At 54.6% G+C, this 12,462-nt stretch overlaps 1 protein-coding gene across 3 annotated transcripts in view; it reads left to right on the forward strand.

Annotated features, from left to right (window-relative positions):
• Positions 1 to 2,839: 2,839 nt before the first annotated feature.
• The window catches only part of ABCC3 (ATP binding cassette subfamily C member 3), a 44,293-nt gene continuing 34,670 nt past the window's right edge, over positions 2,840 to 12,462 (forward strand). For all 3 annotated transcript variants that reach the window (XM_025440034.3, XM_049114071.1, XM_049114072.1), the window contains exon 1: positions 2,840 to 2,967. In XM_025440034.3, coding sequence (XP_025295819.3) covers positions 2,938 to 2,967 — 30 coding nt within the window. In that variant the 5' untranslated portion in view covers positions 2,840 to 2,937. The remainder of the gene's footprint in view (positions 2,968 to 12,462) is intronic.

A 12,462-nucleotide genomic window follows, 5' to 3' on the forward strand; every position in this document is an offset into this window, starting at 1 on the left:
GAAAATCTCTGCTGGGTTCCCCTGGGATGCGCACCAGTGGGGGAGGCGCAGCACACACACACTCTGTCCATCCCTCCTGGAGCTGCAGTCAGTTGAAGCGGAGGATGGGGCCGGGGTAACAAAGCTGGGGGAGGTGCAGCCCCTGTTTCTGCTGCAGCCCAACCCACAGATCTCTATTCCTCCTCTCAGAAGCTTCCGGATGGAAACATCTTGGTTTTGGAAAGTCTAAAGCAGAGTGGACGGTGCCCACTGCTGGGACTCTAGCTGAGACCACAGTGTCCTCACCACTTATAACTTCTTCTAAGGACATGAGATGCTTGGTTAGTCAGTCAACAAACATTTCCTGAGGCTCAGCTTTGCCAGGCACTGTCCCGGGTGCTGAAGATATGGCAATAAATAAGTGTGTTTGGTCTCTATTCTGAAGGTATGCACAGTCCCCTGGGAGAGGTGAGCAAGAGGATCAGTGAGTATAATGAGGGCAGGAGGGAGACGGTGTGGAGAAGGGTCCCTAGCCCAGGGGTGAGGGAGGTTCACAGGAGGCTTTGGGGAGGCTGTGGGACTTGAACACAATCTCCAGGGATGGGTAGAGTTTGCCAGGTGCAGAAAGAGAGCTGAGGTGTAGGGAGGAGACTGTGCCCAGCACCTTGAAGGTGGGCTGAGGGGCACAAGTGCAACAGCTAAGGACACCAGAAATGCATCCTGCCCGAGCAGCCACATGGAGACAGCCCGGCACTGGGGAGACGGGGAGCTCATCCCACCTCTGCCAGGATAAGACATCTCAGGGCCTATGTTTTCTTGCTCTGGTGAAGCCAAAACTATCACATCCTAGGAGTTTTATGGCTATTATTCAAGGGCCATGCGAAACAGATCCCATTCCAAGAGAGGCCAGAAATGGCAGGACCCAGTGAATAATACCTCAAGAGAGATGAGAGAGGTTGAGGATGGCAAAGGTCCCCTCCCGTGATCTTGGAGGCTCCCACCCAATGCTATGAGCTCGGAGACAGCTCTTCCATGGCAAGACGGGACGGCGCTTCAACCCCAACGCTGAAGATGGAAACTGAAGGTCCTGGCCCCAAACTAGAGGAAGAGTTGAAGGAGGAACCCCAATTGCTCACCACAGAAGCCTGGATCACCAGGGCTGGGAGAGACCTTAGATGGCATTCTGTCCAAGTTGTTCAAGAAACCAAGTACCAGAGACCTCAAGGGCCTTGTTGAGGTCACACAGCATACAAAAGTTACTGCCCGAGGCAGGGAGGGGGTTTGGAGGTGACTCCGTCAATCCCTGCCCTTGGGGACCTCAGACTGGCAGGGAAGACAGACTCTTCACAACTAAATATAATCCAAGACACTCTGTGACAAGATGTGAAAGCTCTGGAAAGTCTTGGGCTCAGAGATGGGGGTGGGGTGAAGGGCAATTGGGTCAGTGGAGGGGAGGGGGGCAGACAAAGGGCTGAGAGGGCTTGCCTGGTAGAGGGGAAGCTGCCCCCCCATCCCTCTGCCTGGGAGCGGGGAGCCTTGTCCACCCTGCTCTTTCCAGTGCAGCTCAGATCTCTGTTCCAATAGCTCACGGCATAGACTTCCTTCTGGTCACTTCCTGCCAGCCCAGAAGGACAGGCGCTGGCTGGCTACTTCTGTATTATATTGCTGGGCACCCACGCCTGCTGCTAAGCAGCCAAGGAGGGAAACACCTCTTGAGAACAAGTGCCAGAGAAGGGATCACCAGGGTGAACCCGGCAGACCCAGAAGACAGCACCAAGCTTGACCACAGGGTTGGGGAGATGAGGCCAGGAGAGAGATGGGGCAGAGGTGGAGGGTGGAGGGTAGGGAGGGCATGGGTGGGGATTCCTTCTCAGCCCCAATAAGGTGAATTGGCTTCTGTTGGGGGAATGAGAGATAGAAGGATGGAGGGGATACAACGTGTCCAAGCTGGGCCAAGCAAGAGAAGACCACTGAGCCCAAATCCCATTTTCCAGATGGAGAATGTGAAGACTCAGCTCTAGCAGTGTGCTAACGTGGAGATCTTTCTGGGGCCTCACCTGCCGGTCCCTCGCCCTGATCAGGGCCAGAGTGGAGGAAATTAACCCACGCCAGGGGCCGACTAAGTGTGCCAGGCAACATGCTTGATGCTTTACATACCTTTGCTGGGTACTCCCCAGAAGTAAGCCTGTGAACTAGGATTATCCCTGTTTTTCAGAAACAAAAGTAGAGGCACAGAGTGACACTGCAGCAACAGGCACAGGATCAGGGAGCCACAGAACCTCAGGAAGACAGCAATTTGAGAGGACCACAGGAAGGCACCATCTCTGATGCTAGGCGCCCCCCACACCTCCTGTCCTTAGGCACACAGGCCCCCGAGCTCCTCATGTGCTGTTTCTGCTAGTCCCCAGGTAACTCATGAGCAGAGAGGTAGACTCCCCAGGCGTCTGCACATGTAAGCAGTCCCATTTCACAGATGAGAAGACTGTGGTCCAGAGATGACCGAGACCTCATCAAGGATTTATTCACGGAGGGCGTCTTGCTAAGTCACCTTCCACAGCTCCATGACTCACCGCCTGGCGGAGTTGGTGGGGTGGGAGCAGGTGTGTGCGCCTCGGCACAGATCCTGCCCCAGCCCCATCAGCCTCAGTGTTAGGAGGGGCATCTCTCCGGCACCGCCCACCGGCCAATCGACAGGGTTGTCACCGTGTCAGTGCCTCCCCACCCCTGACCCAAAGTCCTTCCGGGACCCGCAGTCATGCAGTCTCAGGGAGGCTCTGTTGCAATTGGCCGGGACAGGAGATTTGACCCAAAGAGCCGAGGGCAGGGCCTAGCGGGGTGGGCGGGGCGGAGCCCGGGGAGGGTGGGTGGTAGCGGAGGAGGAGGAGGCTCAGGGTGCTGCTGGGTCCTCGCCTGGCCTGGCTGCCGCACTCGCCTTCCTGGCCGCAGCGGCTCGGCCCCATGGACGCCCTGTGCGGCTCCAAGTTCTGGGTAAGGAGGCATCCCCGGACCGAGGGCGCGCACCTGACAGCCCCTGCGAGGGCCCTGGGGCGGGGGGACAATGTGACCCCGGGAGGAGCTCTGGCCGTGCTGCCCTGAGCCGGGGGCCCGGGGCCTCCCGGACCTGCCCTCCCTGCTGCAGAAAGAGCCTGGAAAGCGAGGCACACGAATCCGAAGGTGCCCCCACGTGGACTGGAGCTCGTTGTCCACTTTTACACCTGGCGCCTTCCCCTGTCCTGCATCCAGAGTGCCTGCCTACTCAGCTAGGTAGTTTGGGAAGCTGGCTCTGCTTTCCTTCTTGGAAAGCATTCCTGCCACCGTCTTCTGTCTGGTGTTAGGAGCCCCTAGGGAACAGGAAGTCCCCCTCCAACCCTCTCCTTTTATAGATGGAGAAAGGGAGGCCCAGGAAGAGAAAAGGACTTGCTCAAAGTCACCTGCTTAGAAGAAAACAGAGCTGGGATAGAAAAGCAAGCCTTTGACTCCTGTCAAATCCATTTCTAAGGTGTCAGGCTACTTTATCGGGCTGCTGATTCCAGATCCCTTGCACAGTTCACGTGCATGAAATGTAGGCAGCCCAAGAGCTTTTTATAGCCTCCAAAACCTATGGACAGCAGCTCCCTTGGTCTTCACTGCAGCTCTGGGAGGCAGGTGGCGATGTGTCTCCATTCTACAGGTGGTCTCAGATTCAAGGGGCTTGTCCATGGTCGTGGAGGGGATGCCCAGCCTAGGCTGGACTCAAACCCAGGACCTCTGATTTTTAATCTCTTGAGTCTTTTTCCCATTTCAAGTATCCGTACCTATATGCTTGATGTGTGTGTGCCTGGTGTGTGTGATCCATGGGTGTGTCCTGTGCAGGTATGCGTGCATGTGTGCTCATGTTTGTGTACATAGTGTGTGTATCCAATCAGAAACCCTGTTCGTGGGCTGTATTTGGCATGGGCGGAAGGGAGTGGTACATGGTTTTTTGAAACTTGGGACCTATAAAATAGAGTACCTATAAAATCGTATCTTTGAGCATCTCTTTTTCCCTCTGGGTCACTAATCAAAGATGGTGCAACCATCTTGCCCATCGACACAGAAACCCCCATCCATCATCCAACTTGAACTAATCACTGATTCACAAGTCCAGAGGTTGTACCTGTGGCCCATGAGTAAACTTTGCTTCATAGCTCACTGGAGTGTGGCCGGTATGGCCATGGCATGATCACGATGTAGCCAGGTAGAGGACATGCAAATCAAAGGGGCACATGCGCCTGGACCTCAAGTACAAAGGCTCCTTGTGGCTGGCCGGACAGTTAACCCCAAGAGCTTAGGACTGCCCAGAGACAGGCTCTGAGGAAGCGGAGGTAAAGATCGCCTGACTCCCTTATTGTTCCAAGCTTAGAGATCCTTTGACTCTATCATTCCAAGATATTGCAGAATCCAAGAGAACCCACAGAACTTGGGGCTTTTTTTTAAATTTTTATTTATTTATGATAGTCACACACAGATAGAGAGAGAGGCAGAGACAAAGGCAGAGGGAGAAGCAGGCTCCATGCACCAGGAGCCCGACGTGGGATTCGATCCCGGGTCTCCAGGATCGCGCCCTGGGCCAAAGGCAGGCGCCAAACCGCTGCGCCACCCAGGGATCCCGAACTTGGGGCTTGAAGCAGCTAGCGCAGCCCCTTACTGCCAGGTTCAGGAAACTGTCAGCCAGGGAGGGAACGCACTGGCCAAGGTCATACATCAGTAAGTTGCCAAGCTCTGGAATGGGATGCAGGACCCCTAAGATATGGTTCCAACTTGGCTACTGCCTGACGGTGCATCCTTGGGCTTCTGGAACCCTTGTCCCTACACTTCTTGCTGCTCGTGAGGACCTCAACTTCTATGGGAGTCAGATGAATCCCTTGTGGTGCTGTCAGCTTGGATATCTCAAAGGACAGGAAATCACTCCTCTTCCCCATCCCAGTCTAAACACCTTCCATCTTCCACATGACCTCCTGGCTCCTGAAAGTCATGCCAGGCTGCACCCAGCATGGTGGGAGTCAAGAGGCAGGGTGGGGAGAAAGCGAGAAGGCTCCCAGCTACTCCTCTGGAAGTTTGCAGAGCTGCGACAAGGGAGGGCCTGAGGCCGTGAGTTCTGGGTGACATTCATGGTGGGCTAGTTTGCATCTCATTTGGATTATATATTATTCAGGCATACTTACCCCTGAATCTTTGATCTCAGAGGCCTGCAGGTGACCCATCTTGTGGGAAGTAGTTCAGGGCAGCGGGGCAGTACCTGAGCCAGGAGTAAAGAGGCAGGGGTGGGGGCCCCCAACATGGTTCAGGACTGTTGGGCTGCTTGCTTTCCAAGCCTTGGCTAGCTTCCCTGCACAGCCTCAGTTACTCCACCTGTGAAACGGGGGAATAACCCGTCTCCTAACCACCTCACAAGATTGCCGTGGAGATCACATGAGTAGGGGATATGAAAGTTTTGAGAACTACAAAACTTTCTGTGGGTGACTGACAGGTCCTGATGTTCCTGGAAACAAGGGAAGTGAAAGAGTAATGAAGTTGGAAGCTGGAGTTTGGTCTGGAAAGGCCTAGAAGAAAGGGACTGACAGGGCTCCTGGGCCAGGGGCTCCTATTTCAGCTCTTGGCTGGGGATTGTGTGGCTCAATCCATCAGCCTCTGCCCCAGCTGAGTCAGAGGGCAGGAGATTCGAGGGGGGTCTGTGAGCCCCTGGACATGTGCACACACACCTGGGTACTCTCACACAGAATGCCCTGGGTGAACCATCTGTCTCTGTTTTCAACTCTCTCTCTCTTTTTTTTTTAAAGATTTTATTTATTCATGAGAGACACACAGAGAGAGAGAGAGAGAGAGAAGCAGAGATACACGCAGGAGAAGCAGGCTCCACACAGGGAACCTGATGCGGGACTCGATCCTGGGACTCCAGGATCACTCCCTGGGCCAAAGGCAGGTGCTAAACCGCTGAGCCACCCAAGGATCCCCTTCAACTCTCACGTCTGCCACTTTGGGGTAGATCACCAGCATCTCTGAGTGCACCTTGGGATTTTTTTGCGAAATAAATCCCAAATGACTGAACTGTAACAAGTGCCCAGGGCTAATGAGGCCAAAGCAAAGATGCCTCTCGATTGAAGAGGCGGTAGTGTTCCTTTGTTGGCCGGTTGCCTCCTACATGGAGAATTACCTTCTGTTATGAGCACTAGAAACAGGGAAGCACTCCTGTGGTAAAGATAATACAAGTGCTTTCAGGAGGTCTTGACCTATTTGCAGAATTAGCCTTGATGTGATGTCCCAGGAAGCTCTTGGGAGGCTGATGTTGGCTTACATTCTGACCGTGAGAACAGTCCAAAGATGGCACAGAGTGCTTGAAAAGTAGTGAGCTCCCCAACACTGAGGGTATGCAAGCATATGGCAAGTGACCACTTGGTAGGGATGCTGGAGAGAGGATTCAAGCCAAGGAAGGAGTTGGGGTCCTACCCTGAAATTCTGTGACCAACTAGGACGAGGGAAGTTGTGACCACGGGAAGATTCACAGGTTCTTTCTCTGAACTTCCCTGACCTTTTTTCACCCGGCTCCCACTCCACTTTGGACGTAGAGTTTGCGCAACAGCACCTCTTGGTAGAGACCTATGGGTCTGCCCTGGTCAGGCACCAGCACCTTCACTGTTCCCTTGGCCATCTGCCCACCCGCGGCTGCCTGTCCACCCGGCAGCCCTCATCCTGTGGAGGCTCAGCATCCTGTGTCTGCCGCTCCAGTCCAGCTAGTTCTATCCTGTCACTCACTAGCTCTGTGACTTATGGCAAGTCGCTCACCCTCTCTGGGCTCCAGCTGAACTTAGGTGGGCTCCAGGGGTCCCCTTCAAGTCCAGTTTCCCAGTGCTGATTCTGTGAGGCTGATCTTTAGCCTCACAGCCCGGGCCATGATGAGAGCCCTCCAAATATTAGGGTATTAGAGTCTCTGGCTTGCTTCTGGGTCTTTGCCCAACCCAGTAGGTGGCTACTGGGACATAGGAGTAATGGACTCTGATTTCAATGTACTTTGACTCTCAAATAAAGATAATGACTTGCAAAGGTGTGGGGAGACTGGCAAAAGCAAGGCTGTGAGGTAGGCAGGGGGGTGGGATGTGGGTACCCCTCAGCCTAGTGAGCACCAGCATTTCCCCTTGAGAACCCAGTCCTCCCTGCCCCATGAGGGCCTCTAGCGCCCCCTCCCTCCATCCCAGCTGCTGGGGCTAGACCACTTGGAGCTCCCTAAGCTCCTGGCTCCCTTGTGGCCCTAGGCTGGCTCCTCCCCAGCCCTGTTATTCCCCAGACAGCCCCTGGACCTAAGTCTTGAGGGCCAGAGATTTAGGGAAGGAAGTGAGTCAGAAGTAGCATTTGGGAGGGAACTTTGGCACGCGCTGTCTGCTGGCCCCCAGACTGAGCACAGGGCTGGCCTCCCCAGGGAGAGAGCGCCCAGCAGGGCCTGCCAGCTGACTCACACAGGAGACAGGATCAGAGCACCCGGGTCTTGTCTTCTTGGTGGGGTTGTCCCGGGCAACAGGTGGACAGGCTCCCTGAGAGGGGGGGTGACACTTAGGTGTGCCACTGCTGGGGGACTGGGCCTCTCCCTGCCCCCCCACCCCCCATCTTGGAGTTGTTCCTGTTTCCTGAAACTGGGTATTGTTCAGAAGGGCCTAACCCTCGGATAGGATCTCTCCTCGCTGGGTGTTCAGGCTTCTAGCCCAGTGGCTCCCAGAGCCACAGCTAGCGTGTTGCCCTATGATGGCAGCTCCTTCCCCTCAGCTCTGGGAGAAGAACCGCAGCAAGGGAGTGGATTCGGAGGTGGGCTACATTCGAGGAAAGGAGATTTTTAACATTTCAGGTGATCTGGACACCTGTGGGATGTCATGTCAGAGCCCATAGGGTGTAGAGGAGGTGCCGGAGGGCTGGGCCTGGGAGAGTCCAAGTCCCGGTGCCAGCCCATGGGAACCAGGGCAGTCACTCCCCGCCAGCCATGGGCCTCAGCTGTTGTGAATAGGAGGTGATAATCCTGGGGAACCAGGTGCTCAAATAACCAAAGTGGCTGGTGGCAGCCAGGGCCCCCTTCAGCAGTGGCAGAGGCTGCTCCCCCCACCCTCCTCAGGTCGGCTTCACCCCCACCCTGAGGCCCTGGTGAAGGCTGCTCTTGCAGCCACAGTAGGGCAGTGACCGAAAACTGGGATCGGAGCTGGCCCTTGCCCCTTCTGCACCTCCATTTCTGCGGAGATAAATGAACTTGTCAGTTGATCCCCCCTCCCCCTCCCCCCCCCCACAGGATTAAGGAAGTAATTACTCTTCCCACCACAGAGGCTGTCAACAAGCCTGGGGCCTCGAGGGGGAGGGGGTTGGGTGTAGTGGGGGAGGGTGCTGGATTGTCCCTGACAGAGCTGTGACTCATCTGGGGCCATGCCCCCGCCCACCTGTCCCCTGCTTGGGTCTCCAGGGATTTCAGCGCCTATGCCCAGGGAGGGGCCTTTCCCCCCATGTGGTCCATTCTGGGTGTCAGACCTTATCAGACCTGTCCAGCTGTTGAATCACATTATTAAGGAAGCTATTGTCACCGTGGAAACTGTGTGGTGACAGCGAGGGAGGGGCTGCGGGCCCCGTGTTCCCAGCCCAGCCCAGCCCAGCTCAGCCAGAGCTCATCTTCCCAATGAGAATGGCTGAGTGGTAGTAGCTTGAGAGGGGATCATCCATCCTGCCCAGCGGGAATGCAGGCGGCTTCATAGGATCTAGGAATGACCTCCACCAACCCTGTCCTTTGACTTTGGGTCAGAGACTCGGTTGGGTAACAGGAGCTGTGGCCTTGGTGTCAGAGAGGAAGCACCTCTCCTGGGGCTCAGCTGCAGACAGAGCTTCAGAGGGCGCCCTCATTCCTTTGTCCACTCACTCATTCTTTTGTTCACCAAATGCATAGGAGGGCCTTCTCTGTGCCAAGCACTGTTCTGGGCGGTGGGGAAAACCCCGGTCCTCATGGAGCATATGTTCCAGGGGGAGCAGACGGAAAAGCAATAAACACAATAAATCACTCGATTCTATAGTATGCTGGAAGGGGATCAGGGCTGCAGGGAAAATGGGACAGGCTAAGAAGCATGGGTGCAGGACAGTGCCAGGGTGGGGGGAGTTACAACTTTAATTAGGAAGGTCAGGGTCGGGCCCCTCCTCTGCTTGGGCTCAGTGGTTTAGCGCCTGCCTTTGGCCCAGGGCATGATCCTGGAGTCCAAGGATCGAGTCCCACATCGTACTCCCCGCATGGAGCCTGCTTCTCCCTCTGCCTGTGTCTCTGCCTCTCTTTCTCTGTCTCTCATGAATAAATAAATAATTTTTTTTTTTAACAAAAGGAAGGTCAGGGTGGACCCCGATGGGAAGGAGCACTCACAGGTGTTGAGGGCATGAGGCATAGTGTTGCCAGCTTGAGGGCAGAGTGAGAGGACAGTGGTGGACATGAAGCCAGAGATGGGGAGGCAGGCCAGAGGGTCGTGAGGGCCACATAGGACTTTGGCTTTCACACTGAGTGACATGGAGAGCCTTCACCACCAGAGTGACATGGTAACGTGGTCTGACTTGGATATTATAAACATCTGCCTCTGGCTACCATGCTGGAAAAGTCTGCCAGGACTAGCAGCAGCGACGGGAGCAGGAAGACCAGAGAGTGGGCTAGGGCAATAATCCAGGCGAGGAAGAGGGGTGTAGACAAGTGGTTGGGTCTGGACACATCAGGGAGAGCCAGAAGAAGTTGCCATTTTGTTGATAGAAGTATTCAAATAGGGGTGCCTGGGTGGCTCAGTTGGTTGGGCTCCTTTGGCTCAGCTCATGATCCCAGGGTCCTGGAATCGAATCCTGTGTCAGGCTTCCTGCTCGGCTGGGAGCCTGCTTCTCCCTCTGCCTCTGCCCCTGCCCCTCCCCTGCTTGTGCTCTCTGGCTGTCTCTGTCTGTAGTCCAATAGAGCATTTCCATCTAGTTCAGCCTAGTGATTTGAAGTGAAGTGGACAGAATTTACTCGAAGGTTGGTTGTGAGGTATGAGAGGAAGAGAAGAATCAAGGAAGACCCCAAGGATTTTGACCTGGGAGGGGGAAGCAGTGGCCACCCATCAGGGTGGGCAGGCTTCTGAGGAGCAGAAGGGCAGGAGTTCAGTTCTAGACGTGTCGTCTATGACCTGTCCCATGGATGGCCTAGCAACAGCTCTGGGATAAATATTGTAGGAACACAGGCATGGAGGGTGTCCGCTGCCCCTGGAGAGGGCTCTGCCAAGGTGAGGAAAGGGAAAGGAGCCCAGGCTGGATCTCCCAGTGGGTCAAAGCCACCCTCTGGGGCTTCACACTCCCTAGATCTCTTGATGTTTGCTGCAGTGCAGCTTGTCTGTGAAACCAAATAAGGTCCCAACAACCTCTTGCTCCAGCACCTGTCTCTCCAAGTGCTGCCCCGTGAGACCCAGGGTCATCTATCTGCTCATTCACTCCCCGTGGGGAGCTGGCTGAGATGTTGTCATCACTCCTAGTACTCACGCTGGAGGCTGAGCTTCAGAAGATGAAGGAGCCTGTCCACACTTCCATGGCTCAGGAGTGGTAGCTCATTCCGGGTCCTCTGCATCAGGGTTTGTAGCCGCTTCCCACCTGCCTCAAAAAGCCATGCCACCCACTTGCACATTCATATGGTAATTCCCTGTTATGACCTCGAACTCAGGTTCCATCTGGGCTACATACGCGCTCCTTTGCCAGTCACCACCCAGCCCATATCTGGGCTGCTCCTGTGCACCCAGCTCTGTGCTGGGGGCTGGGGGTCAGGGTTGGCGGCTGGGGCCAGAAAGGAAAAGAATAGAAGCAGGGCTAAGTGTCTGTCGTCTGGGGTTCACGTTGCTGTAGGAGATGAGAAATGTTCACAGGTGCAGGTGCATGTAGCAGAGGTAGGGGGAAACCCAGCTCGGGTGTCATGAGGCCTGGGTGTCTGTCCTGGCTCTCTACTGCCCGGTCCTTGGACCTGTCTCCAGAGCAGGTGAAACCTGCTTTCTCTTTCATGAGCCAGGCCTGATACTGTTTCTCCTCTCTGCTTCTGGAAGTTGTTCTGAAACAATGATCAGATAGTGACCATGTAAGTGCTGTAATAAAAGGCCACTGGGACATAGGGAGCCTTTATCCCTCTCAGGGAACAGTCACTTACCTGGCTGCTAAGACCATGCAGAATAAAGCAAGGGCAAATCCTTCAGAGGTAGAAGTTGCCCCAGAAAGGCTTCTTGGAGGAGGGGAAGCTCAGGCTGGACCCAGTGACGTGGGAAATGCACTCCAGGCCTAGAGACCTGATGGTCTGAATTAGGGGTGGCCTTGGGCCGGCTATCCAGATGGTGACTAAGTGGATGGATCTAACAGACTCGCTAGGTTTAAACCAGGGTGGGGTTGCCCATTGGCCACAGAACGGATAAATACATCGTATCTATCCGAATGGACCACCATGCAGAAAGGAGGAGAAACAATCCCCACCCACACTCGACCCCAAGGATGACACCCACAAACCCCAAGTTTATGAAGGAGGCCAGGCATGAAAGAGCCCTACTGTATAATTTCCTTTATAGGAAGATCTCAATTGGGCAAAAGTAGTCTGTGTTGCTAGAAGCCTGGACAGCATTCCTCTGCAGGAACTAGTGGCTGGGAGGGAACACGAGGAGGGGGCATCTAGGTGCCAGAAATGTCTCGTTTCTTGATTTGGGTGCTGGTTACACAGAAGTGTTCAGTGTATGAATATCCATCGAGGTGTATACTTATTTTTTTTTAATTTTTTTTTTAATTTTTATTTATTTATGATAGTCACAGAGAGAGAGAGAGAGAGGCAGAGACACAGGCAGAGGGAGAAGCAGGCTCCATGCACCGGGAGCCTGACGTGGGATTCGATCCCGGGTCTCCAGGATCGCGCCCTGGGCCAAAGGCAGGCGCCAAACCACTGCGCCACCCAGGGATCCCGAGGTGTATACTTAAAATGTGTGTGCTTTTCTGTAAGTTTATAATGACTATTCTGTAAGTCGAGTGTTTTAAAGATTTATTTATTTGACAGAGAGAGAGTATGTGCATGTGTAAGCAGTGGTGGGAGGCAGAGGGAGAGGGAGAAGCAGACTCCCTGCTGAGTGCGGAGCCCAAAATGCAGGGCTCCATCTCCTGACCCTTGGATCATGACCTGAGCTGAAACTAAGAATTGGACCCTTAACTGACTGAGGTACCCAGGCACCCCAAGAAGTGTTTTAAAAAGGGGAAAGGGGGATCCCTGGGTGGCGCAGCGGTTTAGCGCCTGCCTTTGGCCCAGGGCGCGATCCTGGAGACCTGGGATCGAATCCCACGTCGGGCTCCCGGTGCATGGAGCCTGCTTCTCCCTCTGCCTGTGTCTCTGCCTCTCTGTGTGTGTGTGTGTGTGTGACTATCATAAATAAATTTTAAAAATTTAAAAAATAAATAAATAAAAAGGAGAAAGGGCTGGATTTACTGTCTGCC

This window comes from Canis lupus, chromosome 9, assembly GCF_003254725.2.
Source record: "Canis lupus dingo isolate Sandy chromosome 9, ASM325472v2, whole genome shotgun sequence".
Lineage (NCBI taxonomy): Eukaryota > Metazoa > Chordata > Mammalia > Carnivora > Canidae > Canis > Canis lupus.